This window comes from Lissotriton helveticus, chromosome 10 (genome assembly GCF_964261635.1).
Source record: "Lissotriton helveticus chromosome 10, aLisHel1.1, whole genome shotgun sequence".
In the NCBI taxonomy this organism is placed as follows: Eukaryota; Metazoa; Chordata; class Amphibia; order Caudata; family Salamandridae; genus Lissotriton; species Lissotriton helveticus.
In genome coordinates, this window is record NC_136071.1 from 975,411,015 (window position 1) to 975,437,423 (window position 26,409).

Consider the following 26,409-nt stretch of genomic DNA (forward strand, 5'->3'; position numbering starts at 1 on the left):
TGCCATGTATTCGGGTTTGCCGGTAGGAAGGGCTTTATGAGTGAGGCAGGCTGTTCTGAAGCTGATCCGCATTTTGACTGGGAGCCACTTAAGTTCTCGGAGTGCAGGGGAAATGTGGTTGAATTTCTTGATTCCGGTGACCATTCTGGTTGCCGCATTCAGAGTTGTTTTAATGGGAGCTAGGTGTGATTTTGCAATTCCTGAGAGGACTGCGTTCCCATAGTCCAATCTTGACAGCACCAGTGTTTGAGTGGCCTGTTTAAGATCACTGGACGGAACAAAAGGTTTTATTTTGTTCAGTAGTTTAAGGTTAAGAAAAGCACTCTTGGCCGAGTTTTTGCTGTGACTGGTCATGTTCAGTTTCGGGTCTAGTGTGATGCCTAGTGATTTGACAGATTCAGCTAGGGTGAGGTTCCCGTTGTGCGCATCAACGGCCTTAAACCATTCAGCAATCTGAAGGTTCTCCTCCTTGTTCGAGATGAGAAGGATCGCGGTTTTGTCGGGGTTTGGTTTAAGGTGATTCGTTGACAGCCAGTGTTGGACATCTCTCAGTATGTCATTGAGTCTTTGAACGTCATTGAGGGAGGTGGTCTCCAGATATATTGGAGTATCGTCTGCGTAAAGATGCAAACGGTTGTTGGCTGCTTTGAGTAATTTGGTGAGAGGTTCCCTGTAGATATTAAAGAGTTGCGGGGAGAGCACTGAGCCTTGAGGGACTCCTTTGTTGACATGGTGAGAGTCAGAAGCAAAGTTTTTGATTTTTATATTTTGAATGCGAGTGTACAGGAAGGAGGAAAACCATTGGAGGACCGCCTAACCACTCTTTCATGTGGCAACACCCCAGCCATCTTGGAGCTGGGAAAGATAAGCTCCGCCCCCTCACTCTGTGAAGTGGACACCTATTTATATCCCATACTCAATAGTGGCCTCATCATTAACGTCATCAACAGACACATATGTACAAAGGGCTTCAGTCCAGTGCTTCCTGGCCCTACAGAGTAGTATGCCTTTTGTCCCACTCCAACAAATCAATCCTTGCCAAACGAAGTCACAGCAGCTACTTTGTTTTCATGCTCCACCTTTTTGCTGTGTGTCTGAGGTCAGTCCATTAAACTACCATCCTTTCTTTTTGTAGAGCCCAAAGTACAACTTATGGAGGTCGATGTCTTCACACCTCTAGAGCAGAAGCCAAGGCTGAGTTGCTTCGAGCGACAGCCTGCTGTCTTCCATGTTATATACCACGGGTACTCATAGTGCGGCCCGCGGGCCGCCAGCGGCCCGGCAAGCCTTCCCTGGCGGCCCACGGACCTTGCAGACATCGTACCCGTGTTTTAAAAACACATTTTTAAAGAGTGTCTGCAACCGGAGCGAGACTCTGCTGCTCTGTGGGGGTCGGGTGATTCATTCCGGTGATAGGCAGAGCGGAGCTGCAGGGGCCTAAGAGATGAAATACAATAAAGCCCCATTAACAAGAAAATGGTATTTTAAAGACCTGTGAAGTGCTCGGGTGCGGCTTTGTGTGTGTGTGCCCGGAAGCTGTGAGATGCCGTTCCTGTCTCAGGCTGACTCATCGCTGAAGCGTGAAAAGGGAAAAGGACTGCAGCCCCAAAGCTCCGAAGTCAGCAGCAAGAAATTCCTCAAGTTGGGGGCGCAGAGGGACTTGTGCCTATTTCTGGAACAAACTCAACATCACCAGAGGTCATGCAGAATAAAGAATCTAAGGTTGCTAGTAAGATGATGCACTGTAGACAGGGAGATGTGACTGAAGGCACACTTCATGGGTCTCCAGCACAGCCCAGGCAAGCATTAACGGAGCACACAAAAAGGAGCACAGAGGGAAAAACAGGACCCAAGTCGCCCTCCACTCATATAGTCATACAAACAACAATGACCGGGTCCCCTTAGGCAATGTTATATAAATTTTTGTGTACGTCGTATTGTAAATTTTTACAAATATCTCCACTCTCTTAGAAACAATTGGGGTAGAGAGTACACTATTTCCAAGCCAATTTAAAAGGCCTCCATCCCATCTATGACAGTCATAATCAACGGACAACACAAAATGTGAAGTTACTGTGAAAAAAATGTGAAAAGGCGAGATGACCCCTCACGGGCGAACCACCATCGGGATATCTGGTTGGTACTCACCAGTTTAGCCCTGTTCTCATCATTGGCGGTCATCAAGCCTTTTCTCCTTAGTGCTTATCATGCAGCATGGGGAAACAGGAGGATGTTGAGTGAGGGAAGAAAGGGGAGTGGGGGAGGGCGAGAGGGAAGGGGGAGCGGGTGAAGGGGAGTGAGGGTGAGGGAAGGGGAGGGAGTAAGGGAGTAAGGGGAGTGAGGGAGAGAGGGAATGGGAGAGAGGGAGGGAGGGATGGGGAGTGAGGGAGGTAGAGAGGGAAGGGGAGTGAGGGAGGGAGAGGGGGAAGGGGAGTGAGGGTGAGGGAAGGGGAGTGAGGGAAGGGGAGTGAGGGAAGGGGAGTGAGGGTGAGCGGGTGAGGGAGGGAAGGGGAGTGAGGGAGAGGGGAGGAGAGAGGAAGGAGAGGGAGGGTGAGGGAAGGTGAGGGAGGGAAGGAGAAGGGGGAGGGAAGGAGAGGGAGGGAAGGAGAGGGAGGGAGAGGGAGGGAGAAGGAGGGAGGGAGGGAGAAGGAGGGAGGGAAGGAGAGAGAGGGAGACAGGAGTGAGGGAGAGTGAGGGAGAAAGAGGGGGAGAGGGAAGGAGAGAGGGAGTGAGAGTCAGAGTGAGGGAGACAGGGAGAAAGAGGGATGGAGGGAGGGAGACAGAGAGATAGAGGGAGGGAGACAGAGAGATAGAGGGAGGGAGACAGAGAGATAGAGGGAGGGAGACAGAGAGAGATAGAGGGAGGGAGCAAGAGAGAGGGATGGAGGGAGGGAGACAGAGAGAGAGATAGAGAGAGATGTGTGTATGCCGGGCCTGGTGGCTCAGTGGACGAAGGCGTCTGCTGCAGGGACCTGTGTCCAACCTCATGGTCATTGTGAGTACCCATGTTGTATACTGTACCCACCTTTATAGTCTATGCTGCTATGTTTGGTTCTCACCCTCCACCACCTCAAAGTACCTATCTTCAGCCTGCAATGTTTCCACTCGAGATCAGTGAGTAAGAAAAGGCCGTTCTCCTAATGTCTTCCTTCTAAGGCCTGTTCAACAATGCACCATGCTGTCATGTTTCAGACATGTGCCTCCACAGCGACTGCGGGAGCTGCAGGAGTATTGCTGATGATAGGGGTACGGAGAGTCCTTCCCTGAGAGATGGGTTGAGGTGAAGCAGCCTGTTCAGTGCTTTACACAGGTTCTTTTGTATGGCAGGGGTGTAACCATGTCCCTCTTTAGAGCAGTGGACATGTGTGAGATGATGTTGCCTAGTGGAAGCCATGGCAGGTTCAGCAAATTGAGGTCGATATTCAGACTCTTCCTGTATCGCAACTAGTTACTTAACTCTTACCAAACAAGACCCATTCACTACAAAACAAGCATTTACAATGCAACGGTTTTGCCTTTGTAAAAGTTAGAGCTATTGGCATTGTAAATGACAAATTTTTTATTTATGTGTTCGTTTTGAAAACAGATAAATAAATGGCATTGTCATTTACAATGGCAATAGCCTAATCTCTCACAAATGCCACACACCCACAGAGAGCCCCCCCCACACAGAGCCCCTCCACACAGAGCCTCCCCACACACACACACACAGGGCCCCCCCACACACACCCACACAGAGCCCCGCCACACACACCCACAGAGCCCCCCACACACACCCACACAGAGCCCCCCCACACACTGCGAGCCCCCCCCACACACAGAGCACCCCCCTCACACTGCGAGCCCCCCCCACACACTGCAAGCCCCCATCCACACACTGCGAGCCCCCATCCACACACTGCGAGCCCCTAGAGAGTAAAATACATAGGATCGGCTCAAGGGTCGGCTTTAAAAGGTCAATGTGTGGGACGTGATGAAAAAAAACACTTTGCCTGTTTCATGCTGGCCCATCTGCCAGTGCCTTAGTGTCCGGTAGGCCAGTCATTCACCAAGTTGAACAATAATTCTCCAACATTACTGGAAAGCTAAAAGGCAACCAAGGGGAAGAGGGATCTGGCCGCAACAATTTAAAAAAAACATGTTTAAGACTAAAGTACGAATTTATTGTATGTAGTACAACTTCCTGCTAGTCCTAGCTAATTTCATGTACTTTGCAGACAAACAGCTCCTTTTTAGTCATGCCATGCAATGCAGTTTAGTTACAGAGAAACCAAAATAATCAACATAGGGCGATTGTGAACGTAGGCATGGTTTATCCCAGTTGCATTTCTCTCTTGAGGTTGTAACTGGTAAGACTTCAGTCAGAATCTACTCTCCCAAGACTACAGAAGATAATGAAATCTGGCCATTTTATTTGGGAAGCCGGTCCTGGTAATGAACAACTAATTCACGGATGAAGAGAGCATCAAAACTGGACGTTCAAGTGCTGAGCGCACACCCATGGAATGACAATATCTCTCCAACACAAACTCATGATATAAAAACGTGCCGCAAAGCCTAGATCGAGTACCACTATGTTGAGGAGGGGCTGCAAGTACAGTGCTTTAAATGGGCAGGGAGCCTAGATCGAGTACCACTATGTTGAGGAGGGGCTGCAAGTACAGTGCTTTAAATGGGCAGGGACTGTCAGGTACGGAGTACCTACACTTCTTTATTTTGAGAGGGAGAGCACCTATACTTCTAAACAAAGGCGTAATACTTTTAAGTGGAGAGTGCCAGCACTTCTCAGAAGTAAGAAAGTCCTCTGCTACAGGGTACCTGCTCTTCGATTTTTCCATTTCAAGCACTGAGCATGTGAGTGATGGACGTCAGAGCTACATAAAACAAAGAAAACAAGTGCAATGCAATACAAGTCCAAAAAAAACGAATAACTTGACTATTCGGTCGAGCATAGGAAGGTCTCACAGCCCAGGCTTCCAGTCTCAATGAAAATTATTATGGTCAAACCAGTGTAAAAAATATACGGGGGGGGGTTCTCCTTAATGCATAATACAGACCTTTGCTTAACAAACAAACCCAACCAGCGAATCCAAAAACCATAAAGATTAGCACGAGCCTGGCGCCATCTCCCCCCCCCCCCCCCACCCCCCAATTCGAACCAATAAAAAGTGTATAAGCGCAACATGTCGGCACTACGCAGAATACCAATGAATAAATTAATACACACCTAACTAAAGAAATGTGTCTCTGCTTCGCAAGCGAGATCGCGGTACGTACCTAGCGTTTCATCAATCGTTGCAGGCTATCAAAGCGCACTGAAGTGCCTGGAAGGCAGCGTGTTGGTGCTACGCAAAACACCAGTAACTGCATTAATGTGTCTTTTACTGGGTAGGAATACAGCATGGCGAGCCTAGCTCCCTCTATCACTCTAGATTCACAAAATATTCTGATGACCACTTTGATGTTCTACAAAATACGAACCAGTAGTCTAGTAATATTTATGTGCATCCTGCTGGAAAACACGAGAGTGCACTCTGCTCTTCTGCTCTGGAACATCGTGCGCTTTGTTGGCGCTATACCAAACAGCAACACACAGTGGAATCATATAGATGTCGACATCTCCTTTGCGATGGTTCAGCACATTGACAGCACCGACCACACAGTCTGTGGGTTGCATAAGGGTCGGGATCAGAGAGATACGATGTTGCTTTCATTTTTAATCCGTTTACATATGTGTCTGTATTTTTGCCTATAAAGCGCTGCGTTTCGCCGAAGGCAGCTCCAGGAGAGCCAAACAGAATACACCAAACAACCGACCATTGAAGATATCACAGAAATAAAGGAAAGATTAATAAAACAGTAACAGCAAGATCACACAATGCACCGTATGGATGTCAGTAATTTGTTATTGTAGTTCTTTACTGTTTATATTGAGGTGTCCCTGGTTTGAATTTTTTAGAGTAGTAAACCAATGCGACGTGTGTTGTTTATTGAGTGCACAGTAACTTACACCCACATCTGGAAACTTGTGTAATAGTAGCGCAATGGAGCCGTTCGTTTCTAGGCGCATCTAGGCTCAACGGGGCAATCGCTTTATCACAAACACGCGCTTCGTGTTTGTGTGCGCATCATTTGTAAATGCTTCTGAGCACGAGAACGGGGTCACCGGTGGATGGCTTTATTTGCCTGGGCTCACACACTTTTGTTCTGTAAAGTCGGGATTAAAACGAACCCTTCTGGTTCCATAGCCGCCAGACCCTTTCAACCGCACCCACTGCAGAGTGGTCTCTGCCACAAGAGAGCAGCCCTGCTGTGAAGGGGGCCCGGAGGGTAGCGAGTGGGGGAGGGGTCGTCACACTAGCAGGCGTGTGTGTATGTGCACGCATGGCTGGTGGTGCACACCCCTGGGTCTGATGACGTGCCGGGGCTCCTCTCTGTGGAATGCGCTCATACACGGCCCGACCACTGTCCTCGGGCCCGGCAAGGACTGCGTGTGAAGCTTCTGGGCTCTATATATCCAAGAATGCGGCGTAATGGGAAAAACAAACAAATAAAAAAAAAAAAACGAAACTCCGCCCACCGCCGCGATGACGACATCGCAGAGGCGGAGAGGGAAAAAATTTCAGGAACGCCCCCGAATCTGGTCCGGCCTTGACGGACAGATCCGGCTCCCAATGGCTAGCCTCCATTTATGGAGCTAGCCAATGGGAGCAGGGGGCGAGGAGGGGGCGAGTCCCTGTTCCCCACTGTAAGACATAAGATTTTGCTAGCGCATGCGTACTTCGTACGCATTGCCAGCAAAACCTAAAAAGGAGGTGGTTGCAGGTTTACGGTTAGGAATGATGCCTCTTGAGACCGACCAGTACGGATTCTCCAGTTTGCGGTAGCTAGGTCTAAAGAGGTTAGTATGAAAGGAGGGTAGGTAATATAATCCCCTCTGTTGATGGCAGATATTTGTCCCTAACAGCAGTTCCATTATTACGTTGGAATGTTGAGCGCTCCATTGAAAACCATGGAGTGGTTAGGCTTCTAATGGGCAGTTATCAAATGTACCTGATAAATGATTTGCTTTTCTTGGTCAGTAACATTATTTGCATCCAAGTGTCCAGGAACCTAGATTCAAACCCATTAAACAATTAGACATTTTTGGTAAATTAGCAACGAAGTGGCTCAGGAAGACCCAGTAAAGGTTTAGCTAGCTTGATAATAATCGTTATAAGACATCTGGACAATGTAGTAACTTTAATTATTTACCTGCTATAGAGCCCTGAATTTCAAATGTCAGTTTAGGCAAATTAATATTTTTATTTTCACATGCATATCTTCCACAGGCCTGAACTAGGGACAACAAGCATTTACAATGCAATAGGTCTCGCATTTACGCGAGTTTGAGCTATTGACATTGCAAATAACAAAGCCTTTTATTTTTGTTTTAGTTTTTAAAACAGAAATAAAAGGCATAGTCATTTACAATGCCAATAGCTTAAACTTGCGTAAATACGAGACCTATTGCATTTCAAATGCTTGTTCTGTGGTGCATTTGTTGGCAGACAATATTTCTTTCGTTCTCCTTCTGATGTGTTGATGGCCTAACACGCCCTGCACCCTTGGCCTCATGACCTCGCTGAAGATATCGGCCTATCGTGGTGCACATAGAGTTAGGCAGATGTAGACGGTTTGCTCAAGAAAGAAAACAATGCTTTCCCAAATGCACAAAAGAGTGTACATTATTCAGACCTTTGCACTTTTTTTTGTATTCTCTTGCACAAGAGGGCTATCTGAGATGTGCACATGTGCAAACGTGCAGTTTTTGTAAATGTGCAACTTTTCATTGCCATGCAGGATATTCCTCTCCAGTGCACACTGTGCAAAACCTGTGCACTTGCATTATGTCCATATGACACAGTGTCGCACCTTTGAGTAAGTCTGGGTCATAGTGACCCCTCTCCAAAGATGGATAACACTTTTGTGTGAACTTTTCACCACTACTCTTGAACACAATCTGCGGTGAAGTACCATTAGGGAAAACAATTCTAAATTAATGTTTACAAGCATGCTTAACAATACATCACAACATGACAAACTGGCTCTGACTTTAAAGCATGCTGTGAAATATTCTCCCAGTTTTTATGCCTCCCTATGCCACATTGGCCCACGTGATGCAGGTTTTTTGTACAAATGTTTTTTTTTGTACAAATATGACTTATACAAAAATATATAAAGAGAATATATAGTCACGTAAAAGGCTTTTCTTCTTTCATTTAGTGTGAGAAATTGTCTTTTGTTTTCAGAAGGGGTTTGAGCTGTTGTGTTTTCTTTAGTTTTTTTTTTTTTAAATAATCAAGGTAAACTCAGAGGTTTATGACAAAGAAATTGTTGTCCGTACCCGACAGAACCGATTTTGTTTGAACTAACAATACATCACAACATGACAAACTGGCTCTGACTTTAAAGCATGCTGTGAAATATTCTCCCAGTTTTTATGCCTCCCTATGCCACATTGGCCCACGTGATGCAGCTGTAGTTCTTTCTAGCAGAGTTGGAGTGCCAATAAAAGCATAGCTGCCAAGGTTTCAGATTGCTTATGTGTGACATTTTCTTAAAATCAGTGTAATTATGAGTGACATTTCAATGATTATGAGTGACACTTTATTGCAAGCTAAATCAAGCAATGAAGATGAGGGAAACCTTCTAAATATCAGAAATTACACCCATTTGAGCAACAATAAACTCTAAGAAGATCTTAAAACTGATGCATAGCACCTGAAATGGAAGACCACTAACCGAAGACAGTGTGCGTGACTGCAGTTCGCAGTAACAGAGGGCAGGAAGGCACTACAGTGCTCACCAGATGATCTCGTTGATCTGATCATTCCTGACCAAACGCTTGCCTAAAAAGCTGATTTTATAGCATAGATGCCAAATTTTCCGATTGCTTATGTGTGAGCTTTCCATGGTTTTAGTGTACTTGTGAGTGACATTCTACTGCCCAATGTGTGGCAAAATGAGTGGCACTTTCTCACCAGTAGAAAAAAGCAATGAAATCCACATTGAGAGTTAAATATCACAAATGTCCACCTTTTTGGCAATGAGGAGCACTGGCCAGACAATATTGTCCATTTTAACACCGTTAACAGCAAATCAGAAGTAGCCTGACCCACTCAGTGCATCCTAACTCCATTGACCGGACCGGAAACAGCCAGGGCCAGCCCAGTGTGCGGAAACCCTGCACACTTCCAGCAAATCTACCCCTGCACTCTGACCCCCCTTGCCTCCATCAGAGCCATCTCAGCCAGCTGAATTTCATTCTAGCTCCATTCGTATCCACCAGAACTAGTGTGACCCCTGACCAGTCCCTTCTAAACCGTTTAACCCTCAACAGAACCATCCTGGCCCTGCCCAGTCCCATCTATTATCCTTTTCCCATTATGATTTAGTCAGTCCTGCCGGTGCATGCAAACACCGTATCTATGCAACCCAGTCAGTTTAAGCAAATCTGGCCCCAGATACAGCAACCAGAACCAGCCTATAGAGTTGATACCTGGCTGTTTTTTAATGTGGCTGATTACGATTTTAATGTCTCAGTACAAAAATCACCGAAAGTTGGCATTTTGTCCCTTATCAGTGCACATTTAAAACAGCAAACATATGAGTAAAAAGCACTTTAAAATGAGTGGAGGTGCTGCTTTGATGGTCCGTGACTAATAAAGTAATAAAAGTCCTGTTTATCATGTCTAGGCATTTAGAGAATCTTCAAACATTAGAAAGTGGTGGTATTATTCCCAGGGAAAGGTGGGAGCCGTACAGGCCTATCCCTCACCACCTTCCATTCACAGCACAACTCGCCTGTGACAAGTGCCTTAGTGCCTAGCGCCAGCGTGTCTTCATGCTAGGAGCGACCGGGCGGCGCTCTTCTGTGCTGAATATTGCAGTAAATCCAGGGTACGTGGGACCTGCCTTACTTTAGAGCCTACAGGTATTAGTCCGATGCTGCTAAAAGAAGTCTGCCACCCACCACCTTAGACCTCACACTGTGTGTGAGACCCGGGTCCAGTCACCACCCGCCTCGTGCCAGAATGTGACTGCCGGAATATAACCAAGGCAATGAGTGCATATTGTTACAGCCAGAAAATTCGTCAAGTACTTAGGCTATTATTTTATCTCGGTTGTAATTTTAATGGCATAAACACTTCATGAGTTTTGAGCAACTATTAGAACAAGGCAATGAAGGGAGTTGTGATAGCGATCCAGTTAGTAAAATTAATATTTGAATAAAGATAGTATCACTGATGAGGCAATCAGCATGTGTGAATTCTTCCATTGTTGATATTTATTGTGTAGCAATGAGCAATTTGTTGAACATAAAATTAAGAAAAACATACAAAAATGAATGAAAACGTATGTGTCCAGTTTCAACATTATTTAAAATGCAGTGCTTATGCTAATTGTAATATTGGTATATAAACGGAGAGTGTAATGGAGTCCGTTTTCTTTTTCAACTATACGTTTTGAAAAGTCTCTACTGCAGCCTTTTAAGAACTAGCAACGGAGTTTTTGTCAACTCTCTTGCCACAAATTATATGCCACCCAATGCACCCATAACTCAGCCTAACCTGGATGTGTGTGCGGAGGGGGCTGGAGCAGGGCGAAGGTCTCATCAGTTGTGAAGTCCTGCAGTAGATGGAGATCGCATGCACGCCGATGTCCAGAGCGTGAATTAAAGGCACACCTTTTTTATGTATATGATACATGCTGGGCAATTAGTTGTGTGGAAAATCAGTGGCATTAGTAGAAGACGAGTCAATGAGTGCGTTTGGGCCAGCTGCAGAGCAGTCAAATATTACATCATCCGTGGATCAGTTCTCATCCAGAGTAACACAGGTCAGGTATCATGGTGTCTGAAATGAAGTGTGTGGCTGCGACTCGAGTGCAGGTGTGTCATGCGTGCGTGTAAGGAGGAAAGTAAGCCAAACTGATGCACATTATTTGGAGCTTTAATTAGCGCAATTTTCACTCAATGCTCTTCATTAATGCACCTGACTCCAGAGCGCTACTACTCGCTGGCACATACTTGCTTAATTCATTGAATGAAGATTTATTTGCAGCGAAGGCCACTGGCAGCCACCGAGAGCTGCATTTTCGGACAGGGCCAGCCACGGGATTTACCGCAGAGCCACAACAGCTCTTCGTAGCAGCCAGGCCTGGCCCTGGCGCTGCAACACTCAGCACTGGTCACTACTCTCGGCAAACTTGCACAGTAGAGCTCAGCAGGTGCAACGCACCACTGCTGTCCAGTGGGTCCACATGTACTGCGGTCGCGTGGGGCTTGGCCAGGCGGTGCCACTAGCAACGTATATTTGCAGATGATAACACTTCGCTAGTAACACCTTCTCAAATGTTCTACTTACTTGCGAGGCTCCCTTCCGTTTACGGGGCGGCCGTCGATTCCTCAGACTAACTCCTTGCTTCTCCAACATTCACATCGACATTGATTTGACTTTACCGCCATGCGGCGGTGCGAACAGCACTGCCACAGCCTCAGACTCACTGAGAGGACAGGGACCGACGCCCCACGGGTCTGAGGACACAGCACAGAACTCCTCAAGTCTCTGACCGGAACCTCATTCCAAAAGAGCCATTGTGCTACAAACAAAACCAACCCAGTTTCTTCGTGTGTTTACTTAAACGCATTTCAAGTCGGGGGACGTTCATTGTTGAGACATATTTGGCTCGGGCCCCGAGTTCCAATTTCCATCAGCAGTTTAAATAAGATTATGCATTGGGTCCCAAATAAGAAACAGCACTTGTTCCCACATACAAAGAAGGAGGGTCCATCCAACAATGACGAAAACCGCACGCACACAAAAAGAAACTAGACATAACCAGAGAGACAGGAGATTGGGAACGCGCGCGCGCGGCCAGCTCCGATCGCTTTCCTGAGCATGCCAGTCTCCTGTCTCCTGGGAAGCAGACCCGGCAACTATAGTATCGCGCCTGCGCGATGCGCATATGGCGTCGCCATATGCATCGCAGGCGCGAGACCTAAAAATAAACTTTAAATAGCACAGAATGAAGTGGAAATTTTGTTAACCTAATGCATGCATTAGTGTGTTAGCAGGTGACTAACACCAATTAGTTTAGTTACCCCCTAAGTCGGGCCAGAATCGGAGCTGCAAGATGCCAGTTACTAAATAGCAGGTAAAATCTTTCTGCCTCAAACAAAAACTGGTATTGATCAGTTGGTTCTGCAACTTAATGAACAGTGGGATTTAAGATGTTAAATAGCCAATATAGTTCCGATTCCCTTGCACTACATACACACGTCCTCAATGGGCTTAATGCTGTATTATTCATGCTACAAATGTTTATTTAGTCACTTTGAGATTATGGGATGCATAGAAGTGATCATTTTCCACAGTCAGTCAGACTAGATTTACCCCAAAAGGATTTTGAGAGACAGAAATAAAGGGTGATTAAATACCTTCCAAAAAAACTGCAAAAATGACACAATCTTAGAATGCAGTGCTGTTAGCTATACATTTATAAATAAATCTGAATAAACTGTTTGGAAAAGTTAACTTTCTGGATTTCTGACTTGAGTTTGTTGAAGGGAATTTTAGAATTACCTTTTTCTCTAATCAACATAACAAACAAACTGAGCATGGTTACATATGGTCCGGAAAAGTAGACAAAAAGATATGTAGAAATTCTAGAGATTGGGCGGATACTGACTTGACAAGTATAATTACGGCTCAAATCCTATCTTGGTCTTGGCAAGAGTTTTTATCATATACTTGAACAATATCACAAATGAACAGAGCTACCTTTGGTCATTGGAGAAATGTACCTGTGAAGTTCTAACAGTCAAAGAAATCATCACACTGATAAAAGCTTACAGCCACCTTACAAGCGAATTACAAGAAGGGGCCAATTAATTATCCAAAAGCTTCCGTCTAATTGCTTTGTTACACTTTGCGGGAGAGATATTTGGAATGGTAATTCAAGAAAAGTTAGAAGTTTGGGTACAGGCAAAATACTGGATTCCGAAAGCAATGCTGAACCATGGCAAATATAATGTCCATGTCCACACTAGCCTAAGAGGGAATCCAATAGAAAACCATGGGTGCATTTGCATACCTTACTGATCACCGCACAGCATCTGACTGGTCACACTTATGGTTTAAACCTAATAAGTGGAGGATATATAACACCTTGAGGAACAACTGAATTTCCTACAAATACTTGGGTAAAGGTTAAATTATACAGCACTGTTGGATACACCAAAATGATGACAGAAAATGCGAAAACAGGTATGTAACATTGTCACTCTTCTATTGTCCATGTATGTGTCATGTGACCCGAGGGGCACTGGCAAGGCCGAAGGGGAGCCCAGTGAACTGAAAATGCTTGTGGCCTACCGTGAACAGTAGGTAGCGTCTGTGGGCTGGCAGGACGGGAATATGGAAATAGGCGTCCTGTAAGTCCAACACCACCATCCAGTCTCCAGGGTCGAGGGCAGACAGGACCTGAGCCAACGTGAGCATTTTGAACTTCTCCTTCAGGAGGAAGTGGTTGAAGGTCTAGAATAGGACGCAGGCCTTTGTCCTTCTTGGGCACCAGAAATTATCGGGAATAGCAAACGTGTCAGTTCTTCTGCTTAGCCCCGCCTACCCCGACCTCTTATCCAGGTGCAGCAGCTTGACCTCCCCTGTCGCTCCCCCACAGATTCTTATCATCTTGGACACTCGGCTCTCACAGAGCAGCCCATCCTGCGCCCTCAGCCCCCATAGCTTGCTATCAAACAGGAACCTGAGCTTGGGACCCGCAACAAACAGACACGCTGAGTACCGCACAGGTAATGTTATTTGTGTAGCACGATCCCTATCAGAGCACTTTACACAATCACCTATTAAAGGTCAACCACTCTAGCCCTTATGCTACATAAGGCTCTCTTGGTCTCTTGCTCCCTACAGTTTTTTCTCTCTCTCTCGCTTCATATCCTGCTCTCTTTTGCGCACTGCCACACGGACTCTTGGCACCTACCACCTCTCCTGTTTCCTACCCTTCTGTCTCTTGCTCGGTACCCCTGTCTCTTGCCCCCTACTCCATTTGCATTGTGAAGATGAAAGAACTCTTTGAATCCAAGGAGATTGTGTTTGTGAGCTTTTTAGAAAAGTAGTGACTTAAATGTAAGGTGAGGACAGAAGCTGCAAGTGAAGAGTACTTAATTCTTCTGAAGTAAAAAGGAATTTATGGGTGACAACGCTATGTCCGGATTGTTATCAAAGAGGGTAGCCAGGAAAGAACAGGGACCTAGCCTGCAAAAGCACAGGAATAGTAAGGCATACAATGATTACATTTATAGGGACCTGTGAGCTAGCTTTCCTGATGTTAATAGGCGGAGTCATAGGTGAGGTGAGTTGTGGAAGTGCGATTGTAACACAGGAGGCTGATTTTACTTGTTTCCCTACTTACTTAAAAACAAAAAAAGGAAGAAAAATGTTTTATAACAAAAGGGGTGAGGCTGGTCAAGTTTAGGATGCTTATGAAGAATCAGTGATGATAATATGCATTAATATGCGCTTACTCTGAAGTGGCCAACAAAGCATTTAGCAACGTACAAAACACTATATACAGTAACATTTTACTTACAGTTCCACAAAATTAGTCCAATCGTCTTGACTAATAGATGGTCTTGTGTTTCCAAGTGCTGTTAATAAATGCGACTGGCAAATCACAAGATGGCTCTTTGTTGGGACTGGTTGATTTTGTGAAAATCCCTTTAGGAAAAAAGAAAATGTAATTAGTAAAGCATCATGGAAATATTGATTTATTTAAAGAGTTTTATATAGCGCTGGCTAGACCCGGAGGTATCAGAGCGCTTTACATGAGAGTCAACAATATAACAGAAAATCAACGATGTAACAGAAAATGTTCTACAATTACACAATAAATCCCAAAAAAATAGGCAATACAATTAGGAGAGGAGAGAAAGGAGAGAGAAAAGTAGTGGCTAATTGATATGATAATGCACAAATCTTATTCAGGTCCATGAATAAAAATAATGAGGAAAGAAATCCAAAAAGTCAACCATCTGCATAATTACAATATAAACCTACCATCACTCTTAGAAACATCCTAACTAGATCCCAAACATTATATTAAAGCGTGTATGGACACAGAAATATTAAAGAAGTAGTTCCTATGCTAAGCGTCACACAACGGACCCACATGATTTGAGGAAAACAGAAGCATTTATGCACACATCACAAGCGGTTAGGAGTATAATATTTGAGTAAAGATCTTTGTTTCATAGATTCAAGATTTATGCTGAAGGTCAGCTCATACATAGTCAGTCACAATGTTGAAAATGTTATTAGAGGCTACATTTATTAATAAAGTTCAGGCGTTTGTACTAGGGGACGGATTATAAGAGAGAACAGAGTATGTGGCAGGGAGACGATGTATGAATCTTCTAGTCTACAGCGGTGGCCCATGTTGGAGAGTGATCCAAGCTATCCCCTAGTGGTCTATTGCTACCTACAAGATTTTTTATTCCTACCTCTACGGTCACCTGTGTGAAAACTGCAGACCCATGCTCATCTGGTACATAAGCAACTATAGTTAGCTTACATTCAATGTTAATAATATTTGGAACCAGACCTCATCATAAAATGATGCATGCATTTAAATTCGAAATCTCCACATTTCACCTGTTAGTGTCAACTGAAGGGGGAAGGGTAAAATACTTCTTTTGTATGGTGTATGATGTGTTTGGGTAATGTAAGAAATGATAATTATGTTTCAACGTATTAAAGAAGTTTATATTGTGTGTACCAGTCACGGTAACAAGAATATGCAATACACCTCGAACAGCACAGAACCGAATGTGTATAATGAGAGACATAACTTGACTTTATATAGTCTTTAAGTATCATTTGAAAATGTGGATTTTAGGTCCTTAAGCGAGGGTATAAGCTTTGACTTGAATTTGAATTCCACAGGTATGAAGTTCCAGATTCCAGAAGCCTGGCAGGATGAGGGTTTTCAACTTTTTCGTCTTCGAGATTTCCAGTAGGAAGTTTGCTTTACCTTAGTGAGTCTTTCTCCTACTGAAGCTTATTTTTCAGGTAACGTTAAGCTTTATAAGTGATGCATGCCATTTTGAAGTTTATTTTAGAGTAATGTACCTTAACATGCAACGGATATGGCTTGGTTTCCTGGTACCTTTGAGGGGACGTGCAGCTCTTGGACAAAGGCCATAAGTCATGCTGAAGAGATTTTGGGGTAGCCAGCTTATAGCACTTTATTGCTGTCAAGATGTGAACAAACCAGAGCATGTTTCAGCTACTCTGAAATCATATGGAGCAATAGATGATTTAAGGTTCCAGAGTAGGAAGAATTGGAAGGTTGTGCTTATAGCTTTATGAGGTAAATTGGTTATTTTATGGTTCGTGATGAAGCGTAGCAATTTTACAGTCTGGACCCATGTTGGGAATATGCCAGGAGAGAAAAGTTGTTAAAACCATTTTAGTTCACAGAGAAGCCAAGAGATTCCGATTAACAGTGCAAGCACTTATCCGATTTCCTAGGGTGCCAGGAAGATTTTCATGAATGTTATGACAGATAGGTGGATGACTCTTAGATAAAGTTGAGTATCATCCGCATTATGATGGATATTAATTTCATTTTTCTGGGGCATCTGGCCAGGTGGTTCCATGTAGAGATTAGGTAGATAGGGAAACAGAATTGAGCCTTGAAGAACTTACATGGCAGAGAAGGCTATCAGGATGATGTGATTCGAATAACAGTAAGAATGAGAACCAGTTCAGACCAGTTATAGTCATTCGGGAAGACAGGATGGTGGGACATATTTCAAGATATCCTGTAACAAATGCTGCTAGGACAAACAGTATTAGGAAGCATTCATCACCCCATCCATCGCAGCTAGTACTTCAGGAGCCACTCTTTTATTATGCATTTTTCCTCAGAATTCAGATTGGAAAGTGTTCAAGTGCTTTTTTTTTAGCTATGCCAATAAGGGTTTGTACTGAGACCATTTTTCAAAAGATTTTACAAAGGAAGGGTTAGTTTGGAGACTGGTCTTAGGTTTTAAAACGAATTTGCTATCTCAGCTGTTTTCCTTAGTAAGGCTGTGATCTATGTAGAGGTGAGCGAAGATGGGAATGTACACTGTTCAAGAGAGGATTTAAAGATTTTAAGGATCAAGGTGGTATGAAGCCTGATGTACAAACGTTTTGCAAATTACTAACGATCGCAATGTATCAAGGTAAAAAAAATACCATGCAAAAATCAAGAGTTCGCTAAATGTGCATAGCGAACTGTTAGACCTGGCATCCTTAGCGAGGTTAATCCCCTTACCTTTAGCCTTCAACACTCCTGTTACTGGCTTTAGGTCTCTGCACACTTTACCACTGCAAACCAGTGTTAAAGTGCTTGTGTGCTCTCCTTTAAAACATGCAAAGATTGGCTTATTTAATTTACTTATAACTTCCTAGTAAGGTGCCACTACGTGTGCCCACGGATTGAAAATTAAATGCTACTAATGGGCCTGCAGCACTGATTGTGCCACCCCCTTAGGATGCTTAGAAAATTCTTTCCTGATACTGTAAATAATATTTGGGCAAGGGAAGGTACGAACTCAAGCTGGGTTTCAAAGTGGGGGCAGTCAGTAGCTGAAGCGCGCTGACTCATTGCCCGAGTGGGTGGCAGCAAAATGAGAAAGACAAAAGACCGATATATATATATATATTTTTTTAAACAATAGTCTGGCGAAACTGCTAAAGCCGTCTCAAAGGCCAGGCCAGACCTAAAAAAAAGGGCTTACATTATTTGGAGCAGAACCCTTGATGCTGTACGGCGCTGTACCAGAGGAATGTGGAAGGGTAGAATCGTGCAAAGATGGAGCTAGCACAGAGTCGCAACAATAAAGCGAACGTACCAGGGGAGAGGGAGGGCGGGCAATGACAGAGCGGATACACCAGGGTAAAGAGCGAGGGCTGGGAAGGAGCTATCGAGAAGCAGGTTCATCCGTGGCTGAACACAAATTAGGACATCCCCTGTAGACTATTATAAGGGGCCCACAAGTCTCCAATAGCCCACAAATATTCATAGGCTTTGGGCTTTATGGAGGCTCCCTGAAAGGTTGGGGAGCCCTGAAGTGTTGTCCCTCCCGCTGCACTGAAGAGGCAACAAGGGTCTTTGTTGCGCCCCGAGGTACATGAGAGGAAGGCTGGAAAGAGGTGGGAGGGAGCAACAAGAGATCGTACACACATGATGAAAGAGGATGTGATAAGAGGAAGATAAGATGGACCAGTTACACCAGGAGAAAGTGGTCGGGCCGGAGGAAGCAGCGACAGAGCGCACACACCGGGGCAAAGAGAAACAGAGAAGAAACTCCAGGGTAAAGAGGCAGACGGGAGGAATCATCAAAGGAGGGATGCAGGGAAGGGTGGGCCAGAGTAATAACGAGTCCACACAAAAAACACAGCCAGTGGAGGCCACCATGGTACATATGACAACAGTACAGCCTGAGTGGTTTTTGCAAGCTCCCCAGGAGTGCTCGAGTCATAGTCTGTCTCACAGCAGTGGCACCCAAGATATAAGAACAGCACAAACTGCTAATGCCGCAAGAAAGATAGAAAATATATTTGATATGGTCAGTCAGTCAGTCAGTCAAACAAGTTTATTTACACTAGTTAGTCCTTAAACATTTAAAATCTCCATAAATACAGACTCTTATAATCTCAAATCTTGAATAAAATCTATCATAAAAATTCATACATTTAAAATACATTCATCTTTTCGTGAACCCATGTAAAATACTGTAAATCTGTTAATATTTTAAAACACGTATTTCAATTCTATTCACATATAGGAGTTTTTAATTTTTTGAATGAACTCCCCCATAGCGCAAGCTATATCCAAGTTACTCATTTCAGTTACAAGATGTACTGCTTGTCCTCTATTTTTAATACCATAAAAACACTTTACGTATACCCACATTTTATGACAATCCAATAAAATATGTAACATATCACAAGTGGTACTTATATTTGATATGGGCAACAAACAAAAGTGCATATAAAGTACTTTTCAGATTGTGCATGACCCTCACACAGGGAGCATTTTGAGACCCTCGAGTAACCCATACGTGTTATAGGAGTTTTAGCTTCACTTTTGCACTTATGTTTAAAGGAAAATCTATCCCTGATCACGGACGTTAGTAGTCTACAACTGCTAAAGGACCTTTTGCTTTACTGCTTGGTGCACCAGCTGCAGGAAACTACTGCACTTTGCATTCCCCAATTAGTAAATTAAACAAGCATTTACAATGCAATGGTCTCATCTTTGTTAAAGTTAGAGCTATTGGCATTGCTCATGACATTATTTTTGTTTTTAAAACATATAAATAAATGGCATTGTCATTTACAATGCCAATAGCTTAATCTGTCGCAAATGCGAGACCTATTGCATTTGCACCCACACACAGAGCCACACACACACACACACAAACACTCAGCCACACACACAGAGCCACACACACACAGAGCGCCACACACACACACACACAGAGCGCCACACACACACACACAGAGCCACACACACACACACAGACAGAGCCCCCCACATACACACACACAGACCGCCACACACACACACACACACACACACACACACACAGAGCGCCACACACACACAGCGCCACACACACACACACACACAGAGTGCCACAAACACACAAACACAGAGCGCCACACACACACAGCGCGCCACACACACACACACAGTCACACACGCACACACACACACAGAGAGCCCCCCACACACACAGAGCCCCCCCCACACACACACAGAGCCCAACACACAGAGCCCCACACACACACATACACACAGATCCCAACACACACACACACAGAGCCACACACACACAGAGCCCCCCCACACACACACACAGAGCCACACACACACACACACAGAGCCCCTCCCCACACACACAGAGAGCCACACACACACGCTCACACACACACACAGAGCCCCACACACAGAGAGCCCACCACACACACACAGCTCCCCCCCCACACACACAGAGCCCCACACACACAAAAACGATCACCTAGGAATGGGAGCCTTTGTACTGCATTTTTCACTACCCCAAGATTTGCTCTCGAAGGAGGGAGGGCTTAAATAGTAGAAGTGGGTGACTTCAACTAAGGTGATAATTTAGATCTCTTACTCAAACTTTACGTACACAAGCATGATTGATGGAGCCAGAATGGCTGGAGACCGCTCGCCATGGCAACCTGTACGGGATCTGGGGCAAAGTTTCAGGGAAGGACACACTGGCACCAGTAATTGCTTTTAGGGTGTGACTGTTATTGCAAACTTTCCAGACCGACTAGCTGTTTTTTTCTGATTTCTCAAGCACTTTGTTTGAGTAGAGAAATATACACATTAAATCTCGAAGCAGATAATTGTGCGAAAAACAGCACAGATACATACACCTAAAAAGCGCTGGAGCACTCGCCATTTGTCTGTAAGCTCCCTGCCTCCAACTAGGCAAAAGCGTGCGTCACTAATCTCCAGCTCCAGACAGCCGCATCCGACTGCGATCATAGGACCTGAGAGGTGGCTGTTGTCCGAGCCACTGACTCGCCATCAGCTCAATAGTCTGGTCCTCGATCACAGACTTAGACTCCATCTTGTCCAGGCTGTGCTTCCTCCTTCCCAGCTTCAGACGGAAGTGCAGAGACAGCGGCGGCGGCTGGGCCCGCGGAGGGTCTCCACAGCCGCATCCTGGGATGTTACACTGCAAGACTGGTAAACATCAAGGAGAACCAACCCAAATAGATAGTGCTCCTTGTGGTACATAATTGGTCACAGCACCTCCCGTGGTCTTCAGTCTAGTTCTCCCCCACCCCACTGTGCCCATTACTCCCTCCTGCCTGTTTCGTTCCAGTCCAGCTTGCTCAGGTACCTCAGGCACAAGGAGGCATGGGAGTAATGTTGTATAGCCATGTCCTCCTTGGGAAATCTTAAGTGTGCAGGGTAAGTTGGTGGGGCACTGGTAGGTGTGCCACTGCAACCTCGGGTACATTAGCTCCTTGTCATTGGCTCCTCCTGTTATGACCTGCAGATTGTGACTGTTAATGAGTTTATATGAAGAACCAATTTCTCCTGCCCCACTGCCATTGCTAATTTTACAAAACACGTATGATACTCGTGACTAGTTTGTCGTGATTATGCTGTACCGAATCCATTGCTCAATAATGTTTTGAATTGGGGACATGAAACTCATTAAAATTAGTTCAAAACATCAACAAAAAATCATGCTTGCTCCGCATCTTCTGCAGTGGCGGCTGCCTCAAACAAGAAGTGATGAGGCGGGTGGAGGAGGGGCGCAGCGCAGGAGGCAGTGCACACAGGGTGGTTTAAAAATAATTTTCGAAAAAGGAACTTACCTGAAGCTGCCAGCCACCTACCCCATCTCGGTGTTCTTCCTGGTCACAGCAGAGACTCGGACCGCATCACAGACTCCATGTGCAATCCCCGCAGCTTTCTCATGCTATTAAAGCAGCGCAGAGATTGGCCTGGGTGGGCTGGTTTGATGCGCCGTTCAGGACGCGAAGTCTACGCTGTTTCTCCAACCCGGCTGTTCAATACAGCTGGGTTGGAGATGTAGGAGAGTAGGGTCTGCTTCCTATGGTTACCCCCACTTTTTGCTGTGATTCTCTGGTTTTTCGACTTCAGTGTGGCTGTGGACCTGCTAATCAGGCCCACAGGCCAGCTGTTCTCTCTCTAAATTGATACCATGTACTTTAGGTACATACCAGATTGGTTACTGGGTCACCCTTGTAAGCCCCTGTATAGTGTACCATAGGTACCCAGGGCATAGGTGCATCCTAGGCCTACCAGGGGCTGCAGCATGTATTGTGCCACCCCTGGTTTGCCTTCCAAACTGACACCACAGGTCTGTTCACACAGCCTGGGTAAGGTGGTGTAACCACCCCTTACTTAGATAGAGTATACCTATATCTATATACCTATATAGACACAAAAACACCTATAAGACACTCCTATGGCAGGCCTTAACAATCCTGGAGGCAGAGTGCTTGGTTTTATGTGAGAGGGTGCCCTAGCATGAGCTGAGCCCCTCTGCAGCTTTCGGAACCATCTCCTTATAGCTGTTCTATGATATAGCCATACCATATACTCCTAAGTGCATTATAATCGCCGCGGTTAATGCTAACTTTGGTTTGGCTTTATCAAAACATGTTGTGTAAGATGTCAAATACTTTGGAATACTACCCCCCCCCCCGCCAGCCCTGGCGGCGGGGGTAGCATTCCACCCTTCTAGAGGGAGAAGACATGTAGTTACTGGTTTACCCTGTTAAAGTTAAACAGAGCCCCAGCATAACAAAATGGATGCTGCTGCCGCAGACACGAGTCTGCCCTCCTTCTGCTGGACGAAACTCCGGCAGGGGAGGCCTGGACAATAGGTTTCCTGTCCACGGAGGTGCTGGCACCTCCCCAGACAGGCTTTAGTGTATTGGGGCAGGGAGGGTTGCATTTAGTGACTTCTTTTCAGACACTGCCTGGGGCACACTAGGTGCTCCATGCATTTCCTAGTTCAAACCGGTTGCTGGGGCACTCAGCCCCAGCTCTGGCGCGAAACTGGACAAAGGGGAAGGGCTGTAACCACCCCCAACCCAGGTCCATCCACAGGAGGGACCTTAGAGTTAGTCCAACCCCTAAATTTAATATAAGTATAGAACCCCATACCACCAGGGCGGATTTGATGTCCTGAATTTTCAGCGCTACTACGAATGCGCCCAGGGTCACTTTGCTGTGTACTGGCTGCATCCCCCTCCCTTCATGGCTCACCTTGCGGTGGAGGACGGCTATATGAGACCAGCTCGGCCATCGGGGTACCTTTATGTCCCGACCCGGACGACTGACCGGGACCCTACTACGGTCGATTGCACAGTACGGGCCTGGAATCGTATTGCGGCTCAGATGGGGGTTGAGTTCCTATACTCGCCACGTATGCTCTTAGTGCACGACCCCAGATTAAGCGTCGCCTGCGAAGAGATAGGCCGTAAACTGCTTACGAAATGCGCGATCCATGCCTGGGGAGACTTGTATCTTGGGGGGCAGTTTCGCACCTCGGCCCAATTCTTTGGGGACTTTACCCCTTCGATCATGGACACGTTCCTCTATACCCGACTACGCCAGAATGTCAAGTCGGTCACACCCAATTTTCCATCTGAACCGGAAACAGTGGCTCCGCTACATGCTCTCCTCCATCCTGACCCCCCGAAACATGTGGTGTCTATGCTGTACAAACACACCCAGGCCCCCCCTTCACCCCCGACGCTCAGAGCGCGCGGTGACTGGGATAGAGATCTGGACGAGCCATTGTCGGATGAGCAATGGGAAGAAAGCTGCTCTCACACAAACGCAGTCACGGGTAACGCACGCCTCAGGCTTGCACATTATAAATTCTTGCACCGACTCTACCATACCCCCGCCAAGCTACTCCGCTTTGGCCTGCGGGATAATGACAGATGCTTGAGGTGCGGTTCCGAGGGGGCGGGCTTCCTCCACTTGGCCTGGTTGTGCCCGGATGTAGCGGCATATTGGGTGGAAATATTTAAAGCACTGTCCGATATGGTCGGCGTGGGCGTCGCGCCGTGCCCCAAGATCGCTTTGCTAGGTCTTCCACCGCCTACGATCAAGGTGCATCGGAAGTTTTTTGCGCTGAGCCTCCTCTTGGCCAAGAGACATGTGGCGTGCCGTTGGGGTAGGGGTCGAGCACCCAAATTTAAGATATGGCTGTCTACGATGTCGACATGGCAAGAACATCTACACACATATGCCGATCTATTACCACCGAAGTCGCGTCCTAAGGATCTTTGGACCCCCCTGACCACGTATCTCCTTTCACTGTCAGAGACAGATGACCCCCGGACTGGTGGAGCTGAAGGTGATAACTAGACGCGCTCTATCCCTTGGTCCGAAATTCGCCCTTGCGCCTCCCTCCCCCCTCTCCTCCCCCCTCCCCCGAGCACTGCCCTACTGCACGACTGCTTGTTAGCTGCCAACACTTGGGGTGGGCTACAACCACTGGTCTGGGCACACTCCCACAGGGTACGTATTCACGAGCTGGGCCTATTGCACCCCCCCCCCTCCTGCCACAGTCGCGTAGACACCGCTCCCCGTCTTTGCCGCCTGCATGCCTCACTCCCCCATGCCACGCGAGGTGCCCAATTCGTTGTCATGCGCTACTGCTACCTAAATAGGTTCACCGTCTTCCCCCCCCCTCCCCCCCTTTCTTCTTATGCATCTCGTAAGCCACTTTGCACCCTTTGACACCCCCCTACTTCTCACTTGAATGATTGGGGCATCACAGTTGGGATTGTTTTCGTTTTATTGCTTTCTTTGGTTGCATTACTAGATAAATGAAACCTCATGTCATGAGAATATGATTGTGCGTTGCCAACTTGCAAGCTTGCTGTACCAAAGTTTAACAGTTATTTCAGTCTTTGCACCGCGGCCGGCCCTTTGGGTTGTAGGCGACTTGCTGTGTCTATAATACCGACTTGCCTTTTAACATTTGTGCGCCTACGTACTAGCTTGAAGTGTGATCGCTGCCGGCCTGAGGTTGTCAGGTTGTAGGCAATTGGCTGTGTACACTCTCCTTGTCACCAATAAAGGTTTTTAAAAAAAAAAAATAAAAAAAGTATAGAACCCCAGTCCCTAGGACTTAGATTACCCTGGACGAAACTCTGCAACATATATCTTGGACCTTCGACATTCCATATCGACTGGAAGACGGAAGAAATCTCCCTTGTGGTCAAGGAGTGACCACCCTTTTCAAACAGGCACCAAAAGCATCTTTGCCGGTCTGCAGTTTCGAGGCTCCCGCCGGACCCTGAAGAATCTGCGACACAGGACACGGACTTCCAGACATCTCTGACCCGACCTTCGCTCACAGCAAAGCTGAGACCTGTGGCGGACACGAGAGACGTGGGACCGGAACTCCTGGACATCCTGCATTTTGCTACCTGCATCGACTTCCCGAGGTATCCTGAAGTTGTGCATTGGGGTGCTTGAAGCCCCAGACCCGAGCACCGTAGCTCAGAGGCCAACACTCCACGAGTGATCCGTGGGCCCGCTTTGTGCATTTCCGCTCAACGTGTCTTCGCGGTTCCTAGTCCGTTGGCTAGTGAGCCCCCAAGAAGACAATCCTTTGTTTCAACTTGCTTTCCTGGTTGCTCCAGGCTTGCTCCAACTTCCCTGCAAAGGAAAAGTTCCACAGACCTTGCTGGTCTGCATCAGAGCCAATTTCGACATCCTGTATGGGTTGCGTTTGCCAAGGCTTGTTGGGTCCAATCCGGATACTGACACCGCAGTCAACTAGATCCTTCATGGGACAGCTCGAATCCAGCTCCTGGTCGTCGTCGACGCCTTCTGGTCCTACTGGCTGAAGAGACAAACTTCACCTTTTCACCTGAAAGCACCAGACATCTGGCGGCATCTTTCTATCGACACCCTGGTCACTGGCTAGAGGCCCAGACTCTGTCTCCTCTGCTTTCAGGTTCTTCACATCTCTGATCCACCCTTGGATCCAACTTGGACACTTTTCCTCTGGTCGCCTGCAGCACTTCTTCGCAGCTCTCCATTGGAATCGACGACGAAACCCGACACGAAAAGACACCTATGCACCGCCTTCCCTGGGTGAGGTAACTCGAGTACTCTGGTGCTCCCATGGGTATTGACTCTCCAAGTGTCCTAGTCTAAAAGGGTTCCATCGCAGTTCACCTCCTTGTACCCTTTTTCTTTAAAGTTGTGACTTGTTTGTTTCCTATAGAAAGTCAATGGTAACCCACGGCTGTGTTTAGACACTGCATGCGTCTCCAGTGGGCCTCCTACATCCTAACCTTTGGTTGTCCTGAGTAGCCCCAGCGATTCCACAGCCCCCAGACCTGCTTTCTATTTCTCACATGGTTCTTATACCACCATTTTAGTATATGGTTTGTGAGGCCCTTAGGGCATAACGTATACTGTGCAAATTATCGTATGCTAATTAAGTTCCTTGTATTGTACTTTTACCTCTGACCTCATAAAGAGTGCATAGGGGTTGTGTTTAGAATAAATACATATATATTTAATGTATACCTTGTGTGGTGTACTTTCATTTGGTACTCAAGAAATTATAATTGGTAAAACAACTAGCTTAATTCGCTCTCTGAAGTCTTAGCCTGAAGACTGCTTGCCATTGCTACCCCTAGGATAGCTTTCTATAAGGTTGACTTTACAACCACCATCAATAAGGGTCGATTAGACTGGTGCAAGGTGCCCACTAGAACTAGTGGACATCATATA

At 46.2% G+C, this 26,409-nt stretch overlaps 1 protein-coding gene across 2 annotated transcripts in view; it reads right to left on the reverse strand.

Moving 5' to 3' along the window:
• PEX1 (peroxisomal biogenesis factor 1) overlaps positions 1–26,409 on the reverse strand; it is a 628,515-nt gene that overhangs the window by 14,114 nt on the left and 587,992 nt on the right. For both annotated transcript variants that reach the window (XM_078663649.1, XM_078663648.1), the window contains one exon: positions 14,653–14,780. In XM_078663649.1, coding sequence (XP_078519775.1) covers positions 14,653–14,780 — 128 coding nt within the window. The remainder of the gene's footprint in view (positions 1–14,652; positions 14,781–26,409) is intronic.